The sequence below is a fragment of the Lepidochelys kempii genome, chromosome 3, assembly GCF_965140265.1.
Source record: "Lepidochelys kempii isolate rLepKem1 chromosome 3, rLepKem1.hap2, whole genome shotgun sequence".
Lineage (NCBI taxonomy): Eukaryota > Metazoa > Chordata > Testudines > Cheloniidae > Lepidochelys > Lepidochelys kempii.
In genome coordinates, this window is record NC_133258.1 from 194393158 (window position 1) to 194419505 (window position 26348).

General features: G+C 40.9%; 1 protein-coding gene across 3 annotated transcripts in view; it reads left to right on the forward strand.

Annotated features, from left to right (window-relative positions):
* The window catches only part of SPRED2 (sprouty related EVH1 domain containing 2), an 82279-nt gene extending 61249 nt beyond the window's left edge, over window positions 1-21030 (forward strand). For 2 of the 3 annotated variants that reach the window (XM_073339468.1, XM_073339470.1), the window contains exons 5-6: window positions 18665-18814; window positions 19475-21030. In XM_073339468.1, coding sequence (XP_073195569.1) covers window positions 18665-18814; window positions 19475-20128 — 804 coding nt within the window. In that variant the 3' untranslated portion in view covers window positions 20129-21030. The remainder of the gene's footprint in view (window positions 1-18664; window positions 18815-19474) is intronic. The other variant, XM_073339469.1, reaches the window with a different exon arrangement.
* The last annotated feature ends 5318 nt before the right edge of the window (window positions 21031-26348 follow it).

Genomic DNA, 26348 nt, shown 5'->3' on the forward strand with positions numbered 1-26348 from the left:
ATGGGAGGAGCCGGTAAGTGAAAAATTCCGGTTAACTAAGAGGGAGGACGTTTGGGTGTGGGAGGGGGCTTCGGGGAGTGGGTTGGGACACAGGAGAGGGTGCAGGGTGCTGGATCTGGGTGGCGCTCACTTCAGGTGGCTCCCCGGAAGCGGCGACCTGTCCCAGCGACTCCTATGCGGAAGTGCAGCAGGTGGCTCCGCACGCTGCCTCCACCAACAGGCGCCACCCCCACGGCTTCCATTGGCCATGGTTCCCAGCCAATGGGAGCTGCGGAGCTATGCTCAGGGTGGGGCAGGGGAAGCGTGCGGAGCCACCTGCCTAGGAGTAGCTGGGACAGGTCGCCACTTGCGGTGAACCACCCGAGGTGAGGTCTACACTGACAGTTTAAATTACCAATGTAATTATATCAATGCAAAATCCCTAGCATAGATAGGCACCAAAGTCTGATCCTTTCAGCGGACACCACAGGATAATAGTGCTTTTGTATGCTTAGTTCTGTTCACTTCATGTAGTGGTAAATAATATGGCTGGAAGTAAGTGGAGGGGGTGGGAACGAGGGAATTAGACCTATAATTATTTGATAAATTTTCCCTCCCTCATTGAAAACCAAAGCCATACCTGAACAGAAAACAAAACACCCCGAAAGACTACATAAACTAATGACTGGCTTGCAGGTAAAATGCATGTTTTAAAGATGAAACCTTCATTTAGGTTCAACGGGTATATAGTAGTATTACTTTAATTCCAGACCCTCACTAGAATCCATAAATGTTTTCCATATGTTTGCAAATAAATTTCACATGCCCCTGTATATTATAAATTTTCCTCTCAAGAGATGCAATCTGAGTAAGGCTAGCCATCCATTCTGTTTCCATTGGGGGAGCGCTGTCTTTCCAAGGATCTGGGATTGTTCTGTTTGCCTTCACTAATCCAGTCTACATGCAGACTGCCTTCCTCAATTAAATGTTCTTCAATTCGGAAGTATCACTTATACTTCAGACACAATGTATTCTGTGCTTCTGCAGCCACAGAATTTACAGCTGAATCCTCCATCCCTTGCTGGAGAACTATTTTTCAAAATCTAAGCTTTCACTTTTAAAAATTAAAATAAAAAAAAGGTTTTCTCCCATATGATTATCAACTGAAAAACGAGAACTTTGTCCACTGAACGATGGAGTGTGTCTTCCTGAGTCTGCAGAATGTGTGAAGGAATAGCTCTGAGCAGTGTAAACAGCCCATTGAAATAAATAGTGGTTGTTAATTCTGAAACCTGTTGACAATCTTAGCAGAAACATTGGTCTGATCTGTGTATCGTATAAATCCAAGTAGCCTTCCTGTGTGCCAGAAGTGGACCCAGTGACAGAAAAACTCTCTAGCTTTCCCCTTGACAACTTCCTCAATGTAGTTCTGTTTTATAAATACAAATATCTTTCTCTCTTTTCTCCCCCCTTCCACATTCAATTGTTAATATGCCAATGTAAAATAGTTACTTTGGTATCAAATTCTAACACATGCTACAGTACTGACTATTTTAATATTTAATCAAAACCTCTCCATTTAAATGAAACTGCTGAAGAATCTCCAATCTGCTACACCAGAGTCCTGCAGAATCTATAATCTAAAGAGGAACGATGGTGGTTATACTTGCAGCCCTACCAAATTCATGGCCGTGAAAAACGCGTCATGGACCATGAAATCTGGTCTTTTGTGTGCTTTTACAGAAATTGACTGAGGAGACCAGCATTTCTCAAATTGCGGGTCCTGACCCAAAAGGGAGTTGAAGGAGGGTCACAAGGTTATTTTAGGGGGGTCGCTGAATTGCCACCCTTACTTCTGCGCTGCCTTCAGAGCTGGGTGGCCGAAGAGCGGTGACTGATGCCTAAGGTCCCAGCTCTGCAGGCTGCAGCTCAGAAGTAAGGGTGGCCATACCGTACCTTGCCATCCTTACTGCTGCTGGCGGCAGCTCTGCCTTCAGAGCTGGGCTCCTGGCCAGCAGCTGCCACTTTCCAGCTGCCCGGCTTTGAAGGCAGTGCTTCTGCCAGCAGCTGCACAGAAATAGGGGTAGCAGTACCGCAACCCTCCCTACAATAAACTTGCGACCCCACCCCTCCTCTTTTTTGGGTCAGGACCCCTACAATTGCAACACCATGAAATTTCAGGTTTAAATAGCTGAGATCATGATATTTACTATTTTTAAAATCCTCTGACTGTGAAATTGACCAAAATGGACCGTGAATTTGGTAGAGCCCTAGTTATACTGCTAGCCTAGGACTCTGGACAGCTGGGTTCAATTCCCTGCTCCCACACAGACTTCTTGTGGGATTGTAGGCAAGTCTTTGTGCTTTAGTTCCCCATATGTAAAATGGGGGTCAGAGTATTCTCCTATCTCAAAGGGGAGTTGTGAGGATAAATACATTTTAAGACTGTGAGGTTCTCAGATACTACAGTGAAGGAGTGAGTTGGGGAACATACAAATACGTTAGATAGAATCCTTGAACTAGAACATAGGTCCAGCCTGCTGTGGAATACGTTGGATCTTTCACTTAGTATACTGAACATTCGGTTGAGATAGCCCTAAAGTACGTGTCGAGAATGATCCTTTTTTCTCTTGCATTTTCTCAATAGGCATGTATAATCACAAATTCCCATAGCCCGGGGATAAAATTGTGAGGTTGTTGGGTGTTTATCACGTGGTTTGGCTGCTGCTAATAACCGTTTAGGTCTCAGACCCGATTACCTGCCATGTCATTACAGATTATGTCAAATGTTAACACTGCAGGCTTTTTTTTTTTTTTTTTTGCATCTCTCATTGTTTTATAATTTAAAAAACAGATCTCGTCCCACTGCCTTTCCATGAAACCTTTCCCCTACTTTCATCTCCCATGTGGGTCTCAAGTGCACTAAGGCACCAGTTTTAAGATTCATAAGATTCATGTAAGTTGAATATGCACTAAATCTGATTTTTCTTGCTAGCATGTCAGTTCACACTCAGAGAGTTCTTGTCAAGAACCACTGCCATTTTTTTTAAAGAGATAATACTTAGAACCTCATTAAAGAATTTGTTACTGGCCACAGGATATTTTTTTAAGTTGTATTTAAATTTGGAATATACTTTTTTTTTTTGTCAGAAAACAATGTAGTCTGTTTGTTCTGGGGGAAGGGACTCTCTGTGGACAACGCTGAAGGGTGGTAGGATTCTTCTGTCCGCACCAACTCCTGCATTAGTTTGGACAGCAGCTTGAGCAGCAGCAGCAGGTTGTGGCTTCCCTTCACAGGGCTATGAGATAGTGGCAGAAAGGCAATGTGCTTCTTTACAGGGCAGGGCAAAGGCCAAGAGGACTAGACAGTTTCCACCGTCCAGCTTGACTCTTCTATAGGCTGGGCAGAGTTCAGGGAAAAGCCACAACAGTGAAATCAGGTGATATGTTGCCTATGTTCTTACTGCTGCTTAGCAACCAACCGTAGCTGCTGCTCCTGGTTCCTGTTGCTGTTCTGTATGTATGACTGTGGGCTCAGAACTCCCACCCACATCCTCTGAGGTTGGCTTTTGGGCTCGCATGCAAACCACAGCTGTTCCGTTTGGGTCGAAAATACCAGCTGAGAAAAGTGAACCTGATCCCCTCCCCAAATCCTCATTCAAAAAAAAAACAAAACCTCTTTGCTTTATCAAAAGAAGAAAAATGAAAGACTTAGAAGTAGATAAGATATTTTTGGTACTTAAGTATTTTGCATTAAACAAAACTTATTACTGTGCATCAGAACCCATTACTTGAATGCCAAACTTACACTGGCCAAATGTTCCTGTATCTTAGTACAACTCTCATCCTTCCTGCCTCATCACTTCTTCCAGATCTCTGTCTTCATTTGTTCCAACAGACTGATCGCTGAATTTTACGTCCCCATAATAAGTCTCATGTACAGTTTGGTGATAATTCTTTTCTTTCTATTGACACTAAGATGTCTTGTGTTTTGACAATGCTTCCTACCTCTAATGGAATCCTCCTGAATTGCATACTGTCAAGGTTCCTTCCCCACTCTGAACTCTAGGGTACAGATGTGGGGACCTGCATGAAAACCCCCTTATTTTTACCAGCTTAGGTTAAAACTTCCCCAAGGTACAAACTATTTTACCTTTTGCCCTTGGACTTTATTGCTGCCACCACCAAGCGTCTAAAAAATATATAACCGGGAAAAAGCCCACTTGGAAACGTCTTTCCCCCCAAAATCCTCCCAAACCCTACACCCCCTTTCCTGGGGAAGGCTTGATAAAAATCCTCACCAATTTGCACAGGTGAACACAGACCCAAACCCTTGGATCTTAAGAACAATGAAAAAGCAATCAGGTTCTTAGAAGAAGAATTTTAATAGAAGAAAAAGTAAAAGAATCACCTCTGTAAAATCAGGATGGTAAATACCTTACAGGGTAATTAGATTCAAAACATAGCGAATCCCTCTAGGCAAAACCTTAAGTTACAAAAAGACACAAAAACAGGAATCTACACAGCTTATTTTCTCAGCCATTTAAAGAAAACAGAATCTAACGCATATCTAGCTAGATTACTTACTAAGTTCTAAGACTCCATTCCTGTTCTGTCCCCGGCAAAAGCATCACATAGACAGAGAGAGCCTTTGTTTCTCCCCCCTCCAGCTTTTGAAAGTATCTTGTCTCCTCATTGGTCATTTTGGTCAGGTGTCAGCGAGGTTATCCTAGCTTCTTAACCCTTTACAGGTGAAAGGGTTTTTCCTCTGGCCAGGAGGGATTTTAAAGGTGTTTACCCTTCCCTTTATATTTATGACCCATACCCTGTGGCAGAGATATGAGAGAATATTGAGATGTGTGGGTGGATGAATAAGTGTTGAATATACAGAACTTATGACTTGATTTTTCTTATTCTCCTCTATCTTGGGGGTTATAGTGGATTACACATTGAATATGACCGAATAATATGGAGTATTTGCATAAAAAGCTAATATACCAGAGTGTATTATCAACAGGAGTATCATATGTAAGACATGGGAGATAATTGTTCTGCTCTGCTCAGAGAGTAGAGCACCTGTGAGGAAAAGATTTTTGGTTTTTTGGGTTTTTTTAAAGGCATGTTGAACCTTGAGAAAAGAAGACTGAGAGGACCTTCTAACAGTTATCAAATATATTAAGGGCTGTAATAAAGAGGCCAATGTTCAGTTGTTCTCCATGTCCACTGAGGAAGGACTGGAAATAATCGTTTTTGATCTGCAGCAAGGGAAATTTAGATTAGATGTTAGAGGACAGTCTTTTTAAGCTGGGTAAGTACTGGAATAGGTTACCAAGGGAGGTTGTGGAATACCTGTCACTGGAGGCTTTTAAGACCACCTTAGACAAACACCTGTTAGAGATGGTCTAGGTATACTGGACCCTGCCTCACCATGGAGAGGTGGACTATCTGACCAGATTAATTATGCTACTAACTAGTCCTGGGCAATCAACAGGGAACCTCCACTAGTTGGAAAGATTTTTACTGTAGGAAGTCACTTCAAAAATTAAATCCCTTGTTAAGTGTGGGACCTTCTCTCATTCACGTCTGTGTCATGTTAAGGCATGATTCTGCCTTTGTCCACAGTGTTTTGGGTTTTTTTAGTAGATAGTTTGAAAAAAGCTACATTAAAATTAAATTTGCTGCCAATACAATCAAGTTATGATTTCTTCTGAAGCATTTGATACTGGGCTAGACAGATGATTGGTATGAGCTGAGATGGCAATTGCTATGTTCCTAAACTGATTAAACTACAAGAATAATCATATAGTTCCGGCTATAAAGTATCTATATTTCCATTGCAGTTTGTAGATTAGAGAGGATCAGTCATAAAATCTACTGTGGTGAAAGTTGCATAGATATGTAGTGCATAAAATGGATTCATTCTAATATATTTAACTGATCTCCCCCTCCTGCCCCCAATTTATTTACATGTAGCAAGCTCAACCCTTGGGGGAAATGGTTGCAAGGTAGTGGTTTTTAAAATGTGACTAAGATTTAGTTACTTTTAAAGAAAAAAAAAACTTAAAAAGCAACCAAATTAATATCACTGGAGAGTGAAGCTGGATTTTGTTCCAAGAGTATAGGAAAATGGAATTGGTAGCTCTAAAGTGTTCTGAACCACACATCCTCTGTTGTATGAGTTTCAGGCCTTAAAACAATAACTTCCATCCCTTTTCACCAAATCACCCTGCCATTTCACTGTCTGTGAATTTCACCACACAGTTCTGAAAATGTTTTAGGGAACAGGTGAAGTGAAAAGTATTCTCCAAACACCTCAAAGTGCTTGACAAAGCACTTACATACCAGTGCTTCAGTAACTTTATGTGGGCAGAATGGTCTCTGCAGTACCATACTGCTAAACACAAACTACTAAAAAAATAAAGGGAAAGCAGCATTTTTCTTCTGCATAGTAAAGTTTCAAAGCTGTATTAAATCAGTGTTCAGTTGTAAACTTTTGAAAGAACAACCATAATATTTTGTTCATCGTTACGAACAATCTCCATCCCCAAGGTGTTCGTAACTCTGAGGTTCTACTGTATGTGTAAAGAGGCACATATAGCATTTGTTTTCAATGCTGAATTTTTCAGCAAATCTGTAAATAATATCTACAGTCCACACACACTTTCTAGTAATGGATTCTGCTAACATGCAGTTTTTCTATAATTCATAGTAGTTATTAGTTGTGCTAAACTACTTTTCCTTTACCTAAAAGAAGCAATTTCTGTTGCCTCCAGTTCCCTTCTCTAAAAACAGTTTTATAGTGCATTTCCTGGCTCTCTATCTTCCCATATACATATGCAGTCAGGTTTGCAGTGGGACAGTGATATATCCTGCAGGAAATTGAAAAGTGGTCTCTTGCAGTGATGTAAGTTTCCTTACGGTTGTATCTTGCCAAAACATGTAAGCTTTGTAATAAGATGTGCCAGTTAGGCATCATTTTATATTGTTTTCCTTTTTTTTTATTTAACGGCCAGCGTGGGAATTTGGGGGCAGCTTTTTAATGAGAAACGCCCTGCCAGCCCCATGAGCCTAGCACCTCAGGTTAACGGACGATGGCAACACTATTTCATATGATGATTGTTTTGGTTTTGTGCATTACATTTAATTGCTTTATTATATATAATTGTAATGAGAAGCAATCAGGTATTCTTCAGAATACCAAGAACCATCACACGCATAATGCTCCTATATCTGAGATTTCTAACCTGAGAAAAATGCATCCTCCTTCAGATCATAAAATACATCGTTTGGGCTGTGCTGTGAATGCTGCCAGAGGTCAAAATGAATTGAACAGTCGCTGTTTTCAAAGTTGCTGTCTCTCGCCTAGGTGAATAAACCTGTGTTCTGAATGAATGTATTATAGCAAACTCACACTTTCATATATCACTTGAAAGTGTCTCGGTTTCTCTAGTTTGGAAAAATAATTTTGTAAGGGCAAATGTCTGTATTGAAATGACCCTACTTAATTCTGAGATCTAGCCTCAAAACACTTTCGTGTTAGTTTTAACACCTCTCTTCATGCAAACCAAGCAGTGGGAAAGGGTATTTCCAGCTTGTCTTAGTTTTGTGTTTCTTTTAACACTCTTGAACTCAACCAGTGACAATTGAAAAGGGCACGCACTCACACAGTCGAGCTTCACACTTGATTTGTCACAAGGTGATCCTGAATGATGCTTGTTGACAGTGGGACTTTGAATTTGAAAACTGCAGTAGCTAAAACTTTATGAAGCTGTACAAACTGCATACAACCGCATTTGCTCCAACCCCTCAGACAGAGACAAACACCTACAAGATCTCTGTCAAGCTTTCTTACAACTACAATACCCACCTGCAGAAGTAAAGAAACAGATTGATAGAGCCAGAAGAGTTCCCAGAAGTTACCTACTACAGGACAGGCCTAACAAAGAAAATAACAGAACGCCACTAGCCGTCACCTTCAGCCCCCAACTAAAACCCCTCCAACGCATTATTAAGGATCTACAACCTATCCTGAAGGATGACCCAACACTCTCACAAGTCTTGGGAGACAGGCCAGTCCTTGCCTACAGACAGCCCCGCAACCTGAAGCAAATACTCACCAACAACCACATACCACACAACAGAACCACTAACCCAGGAACTTATCCTTGCAACAAAGCCCGTTGCCAATTGTGCCCACATATCTATTCAGGGGACACCATCACAGGGCCTAATAACATCAGCCACACTATCAGAGGCTCGTTCACCTGCACATCCACCAATGTGATCTATGCCATCATGTGCCAGCAATGCCCCTCTGCCATGTACATTGGTCAAACTGGACAGTCTCTACGTAAAAGAATAAATGGACACAAATCAGATGTCAAGAATTATAACATTCATAAACCAGTCGGAGAACACTTCAATCTCTCTGGTCACGCAATCACAGACATGAAGGTCGCTATCTTAAAACAAAAAAACTTCAAATCCAGACTCCAGCGAGAAACTGCTGAATTGGAATTCATTTGCAAATTGGATACTATTAATTTAGGCTTAAATAGAGACTGGGAGTGGCTAAGTCATTATGCAAGATAGCCTGTTTCCTCTTGTTTTTTCCTACCCCCCCCCCCCCAGATGTTCTGGTTTAACTTGGATTTAAACCTGGAGAATGGTCAGTTTAGATGAGCTATTACCAGCAGGAGAGTGAGTTTGCGTGTGTATGGGGGTGGGGGGGATGTGAGAAAACCTTGATCTATGCAGGAAATAGCCCGACTTGATTATGTAAAGAGTTGTCACTTTGGATGGGCTAGCACCAGCAGGAGAGTGAATTTGTGTCGGGGGGTGGAGGGTGAGAAAACCTGGATTTGTGCTGGAAATGGCCCACCTGTTGATCACTTTAGATAAGCTATTACCAGCAGGACAGTGGGGTGGGAGGAGGTATTGTTTCATGATTTCTGTGTGTATATAAAGTCTGCTGCAGTTTCCACGGTAAACATCTGATGAAGTGAGCTGTAGCTCACGAAAGCTCATGCTCAAATAAATTGGTTAGTCTCTAAGGTGCCACAAGTACTCCTTTTCTTTGTACAAACTCTGACGCCCCAACCCTCCAGTTACACTGACAGGCAAGTTCTGAGGTGGATGGAAATGAGGATGGAGAAGGGGGCAACTTAGCTGTCTCCAGCCACTTTCAGTTCATTTTATGCTGCATAAGCACTACAAGCGAACTTGGCAGACTGGAGAATCCGACTTTGTAACTCTATCCAGTCTGTCTCTGCTATTTAAAATTACCCAAGGAACCTGTGCACTATGTAGACAGACAGAGTATAGTTAAGGGTGGCAGTCCAAATCTCTCTGACCTTGTTGGTTTGTTTAAATAATTGTAGGTCTGATTTTAAGCACAGGGTTTTTGGAATGGAGAAGAAGAGGTTGTATGGAAGCTTTCTATTTTTATAGTAGGTATGAGAGAATAAGGCAGACATCATGTATCTGCTTGGAAGATTACATCATGTCTAACAGCACACTGAGTTTGTTTAGATTTAGCCTTTGGGTTTGTCTAAAACAAGATTTTTTAAAAAGGTGTATTTTTAAAATGTGTTAGCTAACACATTTTAACACTGTTGTAAGCAGGACAAGTTTTGTTTTAGCATGTGCTAGTTGGTCAAGGTGAACCCTAGGCACCCCTTGAGGTTCACCTCAACCAACTGACACACATACAATGTGTCCTGGATACTCTAGTGCAGTGGTGCTCAAACTTTTCCTGCCACACCCCCCGTTACCAATAATGGAATCTGTCCACGCTCCCCCTCCATTACTGCACAGTTGGCTCAGCAGAGGAGCTTGGGCTGATGGCGGAGCTGGGGGCAGAACTGGGGATAGGGGAGAAGCTGGGCTGGGGGGGAATGAGGGCAGAGCTGGGGTGGGGGCAAAGCAGGAGCAGAGTGGAGCTGTGGCTGGGACCGGAGCTGGACCAGGCTAGGGGCAGAGTAGGGGGCGGGGCAGAGTGAGGCTGGGTGGCACTCCCTCTTTGCCCCCAGTGAGGGCTGGCCCAGGCTCCGCCGTGCACCCCCACACAAACGTCCCTCTCCGCCCCCCTAGGGGATGCACCCCACAGTTTGGGGACCACTGCTCTAGTGAATTAAAACATGTTGGCCAACACATTTCTGAAATACATCTTTTTATCCTAGTTTAGATAAGCCCTTTGTGTGGTGTTGCTAAAATGTATGTGGGTCACAGCTGGTTAAAGTAATAAATCCCATTGCTTTGTTTTGGGTGGGAGGGTATGGGGGAGGAGAGAACTTTATTTGTAAAATAATTTGTATATAGTTAAATCACTAGACTAGGTTATCTAGGGAGGCTGTGGAAACTCCCATCACTGGAGGTTTTAAGAACAGGTTAGACTAACATCAGTCAGGGATGAACTAGATGTCCTCTTGGTGTCCCTTCAGGAAATTCTGTATACTTGTGTGGACCGTGGCTCAGCAATTGGTCAGCAATTATAGTCTTTTGCCCCTCCTTAAATCCTGCTGAAGTTACCCAGAAGAGTCTATATGATTAGTGTGCATCCTGAAATAAATATATTAGGTGAGTGAGAGTAGAGTAACAGTAACATAGCCAGACTGGTTTGAGTAGCAGCCATGTTAGTCTGTATCCGCAAAAAGAAAAGGAGGACTTGTGGCACCTTAGAGACTAACAAATTTATTTGAGCATAAGCTTTCATGAGCTACAGCTCACTTCATCGGATGCATTCAGTGGAAGTAACAGGAATGATAATAGTTCTACATGTAAGATAGGGTTTATCTGATTCTGCCCTCCGGTCAGGATTCTTTTTAATCTATGAAAAAGGAGAAGGAGTACTTGTGGCACCTTAGAGACTAACATTTATTTGAGCATGAGCTTTCGTGAGCTACAGCTCACTTCATCGGATGCACGGATCACTTCCGATGAAGTGAGCTGTAGCTCACGAAAGCTTATGCTCAAATAAATTTGTTAGTCTCTAAGGTGCCACAAGTACTCCTTTTCTTTTTGCGAATACAGACTAACACGGCTGCTACTCTGAAACCTTTTTAATCTATGGACACAGCTCTTTACACTAATATCTAAACTGTAAAATACACACAAATGTTTTGTTGTCTTTTGGCTCTTAAGATACTTGAAAATTTCAAAAAGTAGTAAAGGCTGAAAACTTCTGTTATGTATTACATATAACTAAGGAAGTTGTTCTCAACAAGAAGATAGGTTCGTAAATGGCGAGCCATTCTTCTGATACGTTAAAACAGACGTCATTAGTTTCCTTGGCTCTGGGGTACGTATTTAGAATTAAGAGAGCTAGCAATCCGTGCAGAGGAGCAGCCAGAAATTTCTGTTTCTTGCTCGTCATTCAGTTCTGCCTTCTGCTCTTGAAGGTGACACACTGAGCCAGCCAAACTTAGCATGTAAACATGGTCTGAAAGAGAGGCAGCCTTGGCAGCCTGACAAGGAGATGATTGACAACTTCCTGTTACCACAGTAAAAAGGATTAGGGAATTGCCTTTCAGTGTATAACACAACAATGTTAGTGAAGCCTGAGGAGAATGCTGGAGGGAAGTGGAATCTGGAATTAGTGGATGAAGCTGTGCCTGGCCTCCTGGCCTCTGTAATTTAAAGTGGGGGGAAGGGAATTTGCCTCCTGGTGCTAGCTTGGACCATCTGTCTTAGTGATGACAGGAAGAGGGTTGATTCAGAACCACAGGGCAAATGACTGCCTAACCACCACTCTTCAGGAGAGAGGCTGTAATTTCCACATGCTCTTTTAAACATAGACAAATCTGGTTTGATTTCCCTTGTCTCTAGTAACTTGAAGAAAACATGCAAAGATTTCAGTCTACTTGGAAATGCACACAGGAGAGTTGTTAAACCAACCATAATTTGGTTTTATTCTTAAATGTTGCAGAAAGTTCTCAAAGGAGAAGGCAAATCTCTTTGTGACGTTTTAATAAAACTAAACAATGAATGTGTTTTGATGAGTCAGCAACCAAACAAAAATTTTTTTTTAAAACCTAGAGCAAACACTTCAATTCAATCCTCTTCTTCTTTTAGTGTGGTCCACTAAGGAAGTGGAAGAGGGTTACTGTAATATTTCATGGTAATCAACTTTTTCTATAGAAACGTATTGCTAATAGATGGAGAGGAAGAATACATGTCATCAGCTTATCTGAGTGTGGCGGACTGAAAATTTAACTCTGCATAGTGTAGAAATCCATTGTAAACGACTGCATCTAATAACCCTTCTCCCTCATCTACCTGCTTCATGAGATTTGTCAAGGGCCTGATTTCCCTGCATCTTGTAAATGTTTTATGAAAATCAAATCAGAAGTGATTATAAGTAGGCGGTTACTTCATCCTCTGCTTATTTCTGCAAAAAGATAAGTTCATAATAAATAAATACTACTGCCTTTTTAAACAAAGCTTAACATATTTGCAAGGCATGCAGTGAGAGAATTTAAAAAGTTTGCATCAGCTGTTGAGTTCTATTTTGGTGATGGATTCCAGCTAAAATAATGTGGACAGTTATAATTAAATAAATGACCCTCTTATTGACTTAAAGTATCAGTTCAGTCTGATGAACTGTGTGCAGCTGAATTCATGGTTTTTTTTAAAAAGTTATAAAGAGCAAACCCTTTAACGTGGGGGTGGATGCACAATTTTTTAGCTCAGTTAACTTGGTTTTGTTTAAGGTTTTTTAATTCCAGGTTTTCTTGGAATGACAGTTGCTATCAAATAGCTAGTTTTGTAGAATTTTCTCGTGTTATATGCTCCTACCAGCAGATGGACACAGAACAAAGTTACTCATTGCTTGTGCGTGTGTGCACGCCCACGAGTGCTCTTTTCCCAATTAGTTCCTCTTGCCTTGGTAGTGTGTATACAGATTTCTGAAAGATAAGCCTGTAAGTAACATTGGGTGTTTAGTCACCTGAAAAGGCCTGTCCTACCATCAGCTCTAAAAGGGGTGTCTTTGCTAATCTTGAAGCAGATCTCTGTAAATGAGAACATGCAGACTCAGCTCTTGATTCTACAGACTGTCATAAGCTGTCACCAGAATGCTCTTTCGAGGCCTGAAAAAATTAATTACTGAAAGTACTTGCTTGTGCACTTACTAATATACTAACGATGCAGTGTGGCAACACTACAAAGCTTGTTACCATGCAGTAAGTACCCCTCCTCACAAGGGCAGGCTCTCCTTCTTTGCACAGAGGGTTAAGTTAAACAACCACCAAAGATTTTTGAAGAGGAAAGGGGTGTGATTTTTAAGGTACATGACAATGTCCATGTTCCCAGTGAAATAATCTAGTTAATCTTACTAAAGAGAAATCTATTAAGGCAGAGGCAAGGCACAAAGAGAGGATGCCCAAATAACGAGAGACTCTCCGGAGTCTCATAAACAGAACTTGTAGGCTGAAAGAACATTCTTTTCTGTCTAGGTTGTTGTACCGCACTCATCACTGTAACATGCGATAGCTTTAGCCATTGCTGTCAGCATAACTTCCCATATAACTGAATAACATCCCATATAACTTTTTTCACTACTCCTTTTATATCAACTTCTTGAAAGTTAGAAAGTGAGACCTTTCCTTACCAAATGTGTCCAGGATATGAGAACATACAAGATGATTATAGATCGTATTAGAATGGTGGCTTTAATTCACAAATTTCTTACTTTAAAATTTGTTGACATTAAAATTGCTTTTTCTGTTGTGAAAACTCTATTCTGTCCTCTGCTTTTAAGAGACATGTCTGACACCTTGTATCAGTGACAATTAGTCAAGAGTATTTAAAGAACACAGAAAAAACTCAGAGCTTTTACTCTATGCACATTTGACACCATGTAGCATTCTAATTAAACTGCTCATGCGCCTGATTCTCATATATACTAAGTCCCCTTCTACCATGCTAGTAGTGTGAGGGAGTCTTAATCAAGCCTTGTACAACATAAGAGAGAACTTAATAATACCAGAAGCAGACTAAGATGCAGTTTAATCAGAAGATTTTGTGCACAGAATCCATGTAAATGTTGCATTAAGTTATGCTGATTTAACACAGCACAGTCATGGGAGTAATCTTGCCACTATATGTTACCACTCCAACAAACAAAAAGGTAATATTAAAACTAACTTGCTAAACTTATATTTTGCTATTTGTATAAATAGTGACTAGGAAACTGTCCAATCATTTAAGAAATTGTAGTCCTATTCCTGTTTTAGAAAATCCTAACCCGGGTTTAGTGTAACCACGGTTATCTGTGTACACTCAAATCTTCTCTGAACTCCGTGGAAAGACAATCTCACATTTGCTTCAGGTTTCTGTGTATTACCGCAGTTGTGTGGTGATATTTTTTAAATGTACAGTCTTTTTCTTAAATCTGTCCTTATGCAGCATCGCTTTCAGGGTTATCCAATAACCACTTACCTTACAAGTTCTTGGCAAAAATGTGTTCTTTGACTAGTTTTGGTTTTTTGTCACTTCAGTTTGCCTGTGTTCACAAGAAATCATTTTATAATTTTAACTTTTTTTAATTTTTTTTTTTTATTCTCTCACTTTACAGCCCAAATTCTCAAGGGATTTTCAACCTGGCCTTTTTACAAGCACAACAAATACAATGTTAGATGTGACTTGAAAATCTGATCCTGCAAAATATTTCTTGGTGGGTGGGGGTTATGTATGTAAAATCTCATTGATGAGGGAGGAACTGGTGTGTTATGACACAAGAAGAAAGTATTTTCTTCTCCCCTCACTTCTACCAAAATCAAAAGTGCAAAGGCACTAGTCTTTTCCTGAGAGCTTCATCCCAACTTGAGGACTTGCTCTTATAAGATTTAACTGAAGGAATCTTGGGAGAATGACATCTCATGAATTCATTGGAAAGATGGTTGCACCCCAATCGAGCTATTGAAATTGTGCACAAACTACACACATTAAAATAGTGTAAACCAGAGGGATTGTCTGCAGAGAAACTGCAGACACAAACTTAACCCAATAGTTGTCTGATCATTTATTTTATGTGCCCAGATATTGTGGTTTTTCTTCCATGGTGTTGCCATTTCAATTTTTTTTTCCCCAATGATCCAACTGGATAAAGAGAGTCATATAAGAAGAAATAGCTTGTGCTACTCCCCTTAAATTAGTGCATCTGACTATAGTAAATACACAAAGGGGTAGATTCCACATAGAAGATCCTCACAGATGTGTAGGTGGTTGGAGGAAGCTGTCAATCAAGAGAACTTGGCATCTCCTGACCTGTTAGGTCTTTGTCCCTCCTCACCAGCCCTACTGCTTAAACAGCCTCTCCCTGGGAGAGCAGGATACATTGTCCTAATGATTGATCACTATTGCTCCTGTTTGGGAATGAAGATCAGTTGGCTCTGCAGCTCTGCACAGGCCTCAAAATTACTCTCTCTAGAGGATGTTAGCTGTGCAGTCATCCTTCTTCACCCTATTGTGCACCCATCTTTTGTGTTATCCTGCAGTGATAGTCTTTTTCTGACACTTTAAGGCAGCTGCATCAGTACAAGTTCAAACACATGCAAAACTATAACTCACTTGACTACACACACACACATACACTCTCTCTCTCTCTGGAGCCTCAAAGAGTGGCTCTCCAAAACACCACTGCTGCTGGTGAGAGGAGAAGTCCCCCCATCCCTGTGGATACTTGGAGGTTGGTGGGAAGAGGAATAACTTGCTTAAGAAAAGGAATGATTAGTTTTGCTCATCCTTCCCAACGTGAAAAGGGAGGCTGCGGAAAGATGTTGGACTGTCTCCATGCATCTTCCTGCTGTCTGAGAATGGTGGTGGCTGGTGGGGCTCTGGGACACTTCAGCGGCAAGCGTGAGATGGGCGGAGAGAAGGGGATATGAGAGAGTGGTTCTGTCTCCACCCACATTCCAAACCAAACATGGTTGATTCAGCAGATGGGATTGCATAACACAGGGAAGTGAGCAAAGCAATGTAAAGCAACACAGAGCATTGGTCAGCTAGTGATGTTTGTTTTATGCTTAAAAAAAAAAAAGACGATGACCAAGCTAATGTAATATAGATTCAGATTATGTTTAGGCTATTATTCGTGTATCTCCTGACTAACTTTAAAAGCATGATTACTTTATTTTGTGGAATCATAAAATCTAGAAAGGCTTATTGTATCATTCAAGAATCATTCTTGACAGTACACTTCTTAGTGCCCTATTCAGTCTGCTTTTAAAAATCCCAAGTGGTAAGGCTTTCATTACTTCCCTTGAGCAACTGACTTCTGACCCTGCCTCAAATTGCATTGCTTCATATTTTCAGCATGAATCTTTCAAATTTCTTTATATAGTCATCCTGTATATTGCATAACAAATGGTGAAACTATTCTGAAAAGCCAGCAGAGGCAAGGTGACCAGTCCAGTTTTGTCACTGTTGGGAAGTAGTCTTTTCTCATCTTGTTCTGTGATCAGTGCTTATCTCAGGATATTACTCAGACACCTGATTAGCCATTCTTGAGCAACAAACACATTTAGTGGGAAATGGACTGTAGTAAATGATTAACACACTGCTCTTCACTAATGACATATATTGACTAGGCTTTTAAAATTGTAAATGACGAAGTCATTTGAAAAAGGAACGTCTCAAATTCTGAGAAGGAAATGTAAGTTAAGCATTTTTTTTTTTAAGCAAACCTACTGCAGTGTTATAATAGAGATCTTTTCACACAGAAACTGGATAATTTGTATTTTCTTCCCCACCAACCGTATCTGACACATTATACGCACACTCCTTTTATAAATGTGGGTAACTCACATTTTCACTTACCCCGTATTTAATAATTGTGCTTGGTGACTTCAGCGTCCATGTGGATAACAAGCCTGAAAGAGCCTGGGATTTCTTGGTCACCAATGATTGTCATGGGACTGTGCCATGGGGTTAGCAGTTCAACTTCTTCAGCAGTCCTAGTGTTTGAGATGAGTGGAGGTAGGGGAGTACTGATATGTATACTCACATTGTGGACAGAGTGTTGCCTCCTTCAGTTTCAGGTTTGACGGTCTACCTTCATGAACTAATGGAACTGAACTGGTTTTAGATGGCTCTGAGGAAGAATATTGATCCTCCTACAGACCTCTCTAGCAATGCTTTGGAATGGTGTAGCACGCTTTTCCGCCACTTTTTGTGAAATGGCCCCAGAGGCACACATTTCTCTAAACGCATCCCCAAGAAGCGTACTGGTGGCATGCAGTGACTGAAGTGAGAGGGAAGACTGCTAGCGCACAAGCAACAGAAATCCCAGCTCGTACATCAGTTGCAGCATAAAATGCTTTTTAAAATCATATGCCATGGCATCATGGGAGGCAAAAAAAATGGTGATGGGCTGTATACTAATTAACAGCTTCATACTCTTGTTGGCCGTGGATTGTTATCCTGCAGGGATTTTTCTCTGACACTTCAAGACACCTGCATCAATACAACTCCAGGCTTATGCAACAGTACAGTGTTTCTCGTTGGTATCTAGGCAATGTTTGTGACTTCTTTTGCCATCCGTTCCTTCCACTCTCCCAGTACTTCTTGGCAGGGATGCCAACAGGTGCAATGAGGTGTTCAGGCACTTCTGCCAGTTTCAGTGCTGATACAATGAAGGATTTCATGCAAGTGGAAGAGAACTTGTTAAATAAATCACACTCTGGATTATTTATGGTACAGGTGAAAAGCTGGACCAGTTTCTGAAACAGGCTCAATGGATGGTCTGCATCAATATGGTGGGCATATTGTTTGCACATCAGATTCAGAGTTCTCAATCAAGATTGCACATGAAGTTATTTGTTATCCTCAAATCTATGATCAAATAGAGATGCTGGTTAAGACCCCTTGGAATTTCTCTTGCGGGAGAAATAATCTTAATATGAAGCTGCAGGTCTTGTGATAGATCTTGATGGCAGTACATGATGTATCACCCATTTGTTGAGATACTCATTGCAACGCAGTGATGCAGTAGTATCAGACCCAAAAAACTTCAAGACTCTAGGCAAGATCTGGGCTAGAAGAACACTGGACGTATCTTTTGAAAATTAAAGAATATTCACTGAATTTTGAGAATGGTGAGAACTTTAAAAAAAACAGCTTAAAAAGTTGATCATTCTATGTAAGTAGTTTGTGACCCATTAGTGTTAGGCAAATGCTTAGAGAACTGCAAAGAAGGTTCCAATTGACTTTTTTTTTAAACCTGCAAAAGACCATTACTAAATCTTCTGCAGCCTGACTATCTAGTCTGTGTGCATAAATCAGTTAGTCACACCTAACATTGTCTGATTGCATCCTATTTAAATTCCTTTAAATGATGCAATCAGCTAATTTTTGCCATCCAGAAGGAGTTATAGCATGAACATCCTGCTTTCTAATGTACATTACAACAAATAACATACCAGGCAAATAGAAATTGTGTTCTCTCACCAAGCACTCATAGGCTATGGCATATTGTATTTTCTGTCTGTGGTAGCAACTTCTGTGACCTACATATAGATCCATCTGCTTTTTTCTAGAATTTAGGGGCAGATTACCTGTATAATGGTGTCTGCTTTTTTGTGTTGCCAATATTGCCAATACCTGAGTTCCTGCATGTATCTCAAAGCTATATGCAGTAATATATGGCTGTATGAATTAATTATCTTTTCCTTCCCTTTTAAAATAGAATGCTACAGACAGCTCTTCTAATTCTTCTCAAAAAAGGGAACAGCCTCTGCGGATACTAGCCTCTCCCACACCCTGCGAACATCGCAGAATTTGCACTCATGGTCACGTTCACGACCAGTATAGCTCTGACCACTACCAACCAGAACAAGTGAGCTTCTTATTAATTGCTGCTTACTTAAAGGGATACTGTGAGAAAAGTTCAAGCATCAAGTTCTTAAATAGTCTGATATTAAGAGACTTATGAATTTTGTTTTTAAAAGTTTTCAGTGAAGAGGAGGTTGGGTTTTTTAAAAAAATTGGAATTTGAACACTCACCTGTGCTGTCTGCAACAGACAACTGCAGCATTGGGCTGGCATGTGGATTCTTAATCTGGGGCTCTGTCCCTGTGGTGGTTACAAATATGTGCATATTGTACATGTGAGAGGGGGCATAGTGAGCAGCATGCCTTTCCTTATGTCTAGATGGGATGCAGGTTCTGAAGCTATTTTCTGTTGCCACGTAGGGTCACAGCATGTAAAAGCTTGTTACCACCATGCTAGTGTAGAAAGTGAGGCACAGTATAAAGTGAAAGTGGTTTGTCTATTTTGTTAATCACAGTTTAGTAGCATACAAAAAAAAAAGAAAATTAAGTTAATTTTATCATTTTAATAATGTGTGTGATCAAGATAAATTTTAAAAAAACTAAGAAAACAGTGATTAAAATTTATTTCCCAAATGCACTACTGATGCTTAGTAGCACTTGATCAAAAATGTCAAAAGTCTCTGCCAGTTCTTGATAGAAAAATTAACTGTTTGCCTTTTCTCCAGCAGTCAATACAAAGGTCCTATCGACACGTCAGCTTTCCAGATGATGATGAGGAGATAGTGCGCATTAACCCTCGGGAAAAGATTTGGATGACAGGTTATGAGGACTACCGCCATGCCCCGTCGCGAGGGAAGTACATCGACGCTGATGATGTGGACTCGTACGTACGTTTTGCCAAAAGTGATGCCTCAAAACACGATTACAATTATCCTTACGTAGACAGCTCAGACTTTGACCCGGGTGAAGATATAAAGGGTGCTGCGATAAAGACTCAGCCTGTCAAGTTCAAACCAAGACGGAAGGAAGATGGAGAGAGATCGCGGTGCGTGTATTGCAGGGACATATTCAATCATGAGGAAAATAGGCGGGGTCAGTGTCAGGACGCACCAGACCGCGTCAGAAGTTGCATCCGTCGAGTCAGCTGTATGTGGTGTGCGGACAGTATGCTGTATCACTGTATGTCTGATCCAGAAGGAGACTATACAGACCCTTGTTCATGTGACACCAGTGATGAAAAGTTTTGCCTCCGGTGGATGGCCCTTATCGCCTTGTCTTTCTTTGCCCCATGTATGTGCTGTTACTTGCCCCTTCGGGCTTGTTACCACTGTGGGGTTATGTGCAGGTGCTGTGGTGGGAAACACAAAGCAGCTGGATGACTACACACAAGTTTAAATTGTGTTATGCTTTCCCTGTAGTTAAGGAGCACGTTGGTTTGGAGCATTCAAATCCTTTATATTTTGATGCAGCCTGTGTGCCCAACAGAGTCCAGAAACCACTTGGATCATTTATGTTTGGTTTTTCATGGGCCACTCTGCATTGATTTGCTCTTCAAGTGTTCTAACAAACTAACCTACAGCATAGACTTTTGTATTATTAATCTGTAATCGAACAGAATGTCGTGTACATGTTTATATTTTTTCAGTTAAAAGGACTCTGAGATATGAACTGTGGATGGTGGTGGATTTTAGAACATCTCTAATATGGATCTGTCTTGCCGTAGCTTGCCTTGAGCAGTACCACCTAGACGTAGCAAGCATCGGCACTTTGAGAAATATAGTGTAATGGAATGAAATCCCACCCAGAAAGTATTTTAACCTGCGATCAGTTATTGTATGTATAGAAGGTGTTCTAGTAACAAACTTGTACCACAACACAGTATTGCTGTCACTGTTTGTTTTCTAAAGCCAAAATATTCATGTAAGCTGCAGTTTCTCGTTAGAGTCCATAATCATTTCTTTTGTCAGACATCTTAAATTATTTCTCTGATGTTAAATTTCAAATATTAACTGAATGTGGGAAATGAGCCTTAATTTCAGTTAACTTTTGAGAATCTGAAAGTCCTCCAAACTGCATTCATTTCAGATCAATACTTGAAAGGGAAATTTAAATTTAGGCTTTTTTCTTAAATAATTTTGCAAATAAAACTTTAGTTTTGGAATTCTACATAACGGGAAGGAGCTTTTCATTACCCTGCTATGTCTTTATTTGAGAATAAAACACTAATATTTCAGCTGAATAAAAATTCTTCTCGTTATGCAAAGAATTAACAAGATAGCCAGTGCAACCACAAAAGTAGTAGCATAACCCATTGTGATTTTGAGAAACATTGAACAAGTGGTGGATTATGCAGAAAAAATATATTTTTAAATTAAATTTTGGTCTATAGAATAAATACATGTGCATGAGAATTTTACATTCACAATGAAATCCACATGTTAGAGTAACTCGGAATATGTATTTAAAATAAAAAGCCTACATATAACTACCACTCCCATTTCCTGACCCTGTAAATGCTTATGCATGTGCTGCTTTTATACATGTGAGTAGTCCCGTTGACTTTAGAAGCACTTACTCACAGGTGTAAAGTTCATCATATGAGTAAGTGTTTGTGCGATTGGGGCCAAAGTGTCTCCTACACCCTTCTCCTCCCTGCTCACCACCCAGATACTGAAAGTGGATCCAGAGAGTTGTGTTATGCATACAGCAAGATGAGAATACTTTAAAAAAAAAATGTTACTGTCATGTCTTGTGTACAAGGCTTGTAATTAGCTGGGAAAAGAGTATTTTTCTAATATATTACAAGGAATAGCCAAATAATTTTTATTAAAATAAAAAACAAAAAAGATTTAGATCAGTTAGCTATAACTAGCATAGTACAATCTGAATATTTTGAGGCAGCTAGGGATTGGCTTGTCAAAGCTGGCACTGCTGTTCCTGCCATAATTTTTTTCTGCAGTAAATTGCCAGTGGATGCATGCCCCTTCCCTCCCTCTTATTGCACATTGACATCAGTCTTAAAGGAAAGGAACTTTTTATTTTTGCCAAATAGATTTAAGAAATGCTTGCCATTCTTTCGAGTTGGAATGTTCCTCTGAGAGTTAATCACAGCTTTTTGTAAACCATCCATTAATTATGCAACGTGCTTATAGACTGTAGAGTTTGGTAAACTTAATTTGCAGCAGTTGCTGGGTTTAGGTTAAAAAAAAAAATGGAATGATAATAGAAAGGGAGGGATTTTTGCTCTTGGTGTAATGTGTCTGGGTTCACTGAATGGAATATAAATATTTTGTGCCTGATCGCAAATGACAAATCTCTCAATGATGTCTAGTAAACATCAAGCCAGCCTCATATAAACAAACATCTGTAAGGTCTTGCCTCTACAAAGCACAACACTACGAAGAGATCTTACAGTTTTTTGTCAAGTCTCTATTAAGTGCCCCTATTTATTTAACTAAATCAGACATACTCCAAGCCTTTATGTATGTCGTCTTTTTAAAAATCCCTCTTCCTTACCCCTCTTGGTTTTTGTAATACTTGTAGATCTTGTTACACATTTTCTTTGGATTGTGAAGGCAATGGTGTAAGGGCACAAGGGTAGAAAATGGAGGCGTTCTTTGTAAATATTTCTCATTGGTCTCCACACTGCAGCTGAACAGTGTGTCGTGTTTTCCCAGTCAGCTTTGCAATACTGACATCAATCATTTGAGAGACATTCTCCAGATTTTATTTTTGTATCTGTGGTAACAAAACATTAACCAAAATTTTTTTCGGTTGTGAAGAGGTTTTTTTCAAGCTATTGCTCACATTAACAAATGAAAGTGCCTGAAGCCTACATCCATAATGTATCTGTATACTAAAAGTTAAAACCCTGTTGTATTGATTTTTTATAAGCCTTTTTACCTCTGTGTAAAAAATATATATATACACAAGTGTATGATGTACATTTTAGTTAACTTCTTTTTTTATTGTTTCTAATATGTATGATCAGCATAGTCCATGTAAATATAAATACATCGTATCAAAATGCTGCTGCTTACATTATTTGCAAATCTGGAAACGAGACCGGGACCTAGCATTGTTACAAATACGGGTGACTCAGAAGAGAGAACTGATCATGGGAGGGGAGGGGATAAAGGAAGAATTTTTTTTTTTAAGCCAGGCGAACACATGATGCCAATTCCTCCAGTTAGCGTGGGATTTTTGATTGCATTCAACACTGGCCTAAATCTGCATCCAGTGAGGTCAATGGGGATTTTTTCCTCTTGGGCACCTGATGCTCTATTATAACTGAGTTCCTCATTTTCCAAGGATGGAGTTTCCTCTCCCTCTAGTCTAGAGTGACAATGTACTGCCAATGGGTGGAGCTGTTCAGAGACTTGGCTGTCTCCCAGTGCCTCATCTCCACTCAAGCAAGAGATTCTCCTAGGACTGTCCTCTTTGTGTCTCCAGGCTTCCTATTGTGTTTGGTTTTGATTTTTCTGTAGCAGGCCCAATTAAGATCACAGGAACTCTGGGTCTCCGTCACTGTACAGCAAGGTGACACATGGCAGCCTTGGCTGACTCCCAACCGTAGCAGTGGTGGAAGGCAAGCTTTGAACTGTTTGGGGTGGAAATTCAGCAGCAAGGGATCTGGCGTTTTGGAAGCAACAAGCTAGAGAGCCCCAAACCCAGCCAAGGACATTTGCTGTTCTGACTGGGGTGAAATACTGAGTCCAGGAGTGTCACTAAGAAGCTGGTAAGTTAGAAAGTTATGGAAAACCCACAGCACAGGAACACACACCCCCACCACCACTACCCTTTTCAGACTGCCTCAGTAGCCAGATTTTTTACCCCAATAATTCCAGAAAGGGGTTTTATCCAATCTTGCCTGATCTCTTGAAATCCCACCCCCTCACTGATTCTGTCAGCCCCCTCCATCTGAGGGCCGCTCTGACTCTTACAGACTCTGAAACCAAAACCAGAGTTTACACCAAAGAAACCCAAAACACACACATTCAAATGGCTCAGCTTCCCTGTATTTGGTACCAGTTCCCATGACATCATGATCATGGCAGCCTGACGGGTTTCTCCGCTCCCTCAGATGTGGGCTTCTGCAGCACAGCTTAGCCCGCTATTGTGCCACTTTCTTTTCCCCACTCTTTCCAATGTATTTCTCCCCCCTCCGTCTCCCAGTCAGAGAGTCTGGCCCATTCTACCAGCCTGCTGGTGCAAATTAACCCTCAATTCCTGTGGCTCCCTCAAGTGCAGCCTTGTTTTTCATGATGTAGCCCATACTGCTATCCTTTTCGTTCCAGCATATTTTCTGTTTGGCCTCCCTGTGGACAGTGTGGTCTTACCCAGCCTGCCATTTTTGTTTGCTTACCACACCCACTGATTGCTTTGTCTTAGCAATGCAGCACAGCACCCCAGCCCATACAGCTAGCTTGCATGTGCCACCAAAATAGCTTGTCTCTCCCCAATAGAAGGTCCAATAAAAAATATTACCTCACCCACCCTGTCTATCTAATATCCTGGGACGGATATGACTACAACACCACTGCATATACCAAAATAGCTGGAATCTGCAGGTAGAAGATTTTCTCTTTCCAGTTTCCCTTTGTGTATTCCAATTTGGCCTAGCCATCCATCCTGTTGAACCTGACAGCTTTCATCTAAGCCACACTGCTGAGTATCTAGTTGCTCCTACCATCAGCCTGCCAGTTCCAGTGGACAATCAGAAAGGCTACGATCCGACGCTAAAATCCCATTGTTAAGCGAGGAGAGCACACCGTTGTGTTGTACAGGTGTTTTTAAAACCACTTCCGTGACACTTTAAAGCTCATAGAGCATTACTGCATGAGTAAGGGGCTTCTAAACTGCGCTCACATAGAACAGAATCATAGAACTGGAAGGGACCTCAAGAGGTCATCAAGTCCAGTTTTCTGCACTCAAGGCAGGACTATATTATAGACCATCCCTGACAGGTGTTTGTCCAACCTCTTAAAAATCCCCAGTGATGGAGATTCCACCACCTCCCTAGGCAATTTATTCCAGTGCTTAACCAGTCTGACAGGAAGTTTTTCCTAATGTCCAGCCTAAAACTCCCTTGCTGCAATTTAAGCCCATTGCTTCTTGTCCTGTTCTCAGAGGTTAAGAAAAACAATTTTTCTTCCTCCTCCTTGTAACAACCTTTTACATACTTGAAAACTGTTATCATGTCCCCCCTCAGTCTTCTCTTCTCCAGACTAAACAAATCCATTTTTTTCAATCTTCCCTCATAGGTCATGTTTTCTAGACCTTTAATAATTTTTCTTGCTCTTCTCTGGACTTTCTCCAATTTGTCCACATCTTTCCTGAAATTTGGTGCCCAGAACTGGCATAATACTCCAGTTGAGGCCTAATCAGCGCAGAGTAGAGAAGAAGAATTACTTCTCGTGTCTTGCTTATAGTACTCCTGCTAATACATCCCAGAATTATATTTGCTTTTTTTGCAAGAGTTACACTGTTGACTCATATTTAGCTTGTGATCCACTATGACGCCCAGATCCCTTTCTGCAGTACTCCTTCCTGGGCAGTCTTTTCCCATTTTGTATGTGTGCAATGATAGATTGTTCCTTCCTAAGTGGAGTACTTTGCATTTGTCCTTATTGAATTTCATTCTGTTTACTTCAGACCATTTCTCCAGTTTCTCCAGATCATTTTGAATTTTAATCCTAGCCTCCAAAGCACTTGCAACCCCTCCCAGCTTGGTATCATCCACAAACTTTATAAACGTACTCTCTATACCATTATCTAAATCATTGATGAAGATATTGAACAGAACTGATCCCTGCGGGACTCCACTTGTTATGCCCTTCCAGCATAACTGTGAACCACTGATAACTACTCTCTGGGAATGATTTTCCAGCCAGTTATGTACCCACCTTACAGTAGCTCCATCTAGGCTGTATTCCATCTAGTTTGTTTATGAGCAGGTCATGCGAGACAGTATCAAAAGCCTTACTAAAGTCAAGATATACCACATCTACCGCTTCCCTCCTACCCACAAGGCTTGTTACCCTGTCAAAGAAAGCTATCAGGTTGGTTTGATTCCCTTGTCTTTCCAAAGGGCAGGCCACAGACTGGGACAGCAGCAAAAGCTGTAGCTGTGGAAACAGCATTCTTTACAGCTGTGAGACTGGGATGCCCAGTAGACTGGGGCCTCTGCCATTTCTGAGGTGGTCAGTTCACGCCTTCTGTAAGATGCCTTAGTGTACTGTAACCAAAAAAACACCCCAAAAGGGTATATGAGACAAAACAGGAGTAGAAGGAGAGTAAAAAACACCTTGGTTTCCACCGTTTTTTCACTTAGAACAAAGCTTTCTTCCATAGCTTTCAAGCCTTCCAAATCCAATTACAAATCCGTATCAGACTGATAGGCTCAAAACTACCTGAGAGAATCTCTCCATAGACTTTCAAGTTCCTCTCCTTCCTTGGGAAAAGTAAACAGGCAATTGCAGACTTTATTTCACCAGAAACAGTTACTCCTTTTCCTGAGAACTATTTGTGTGAGAGAGAGAGAATGCAGGGAGAGGGGGTTCATTCAAGACACTGGCTAGCTGGGAGAGAACAGACAAG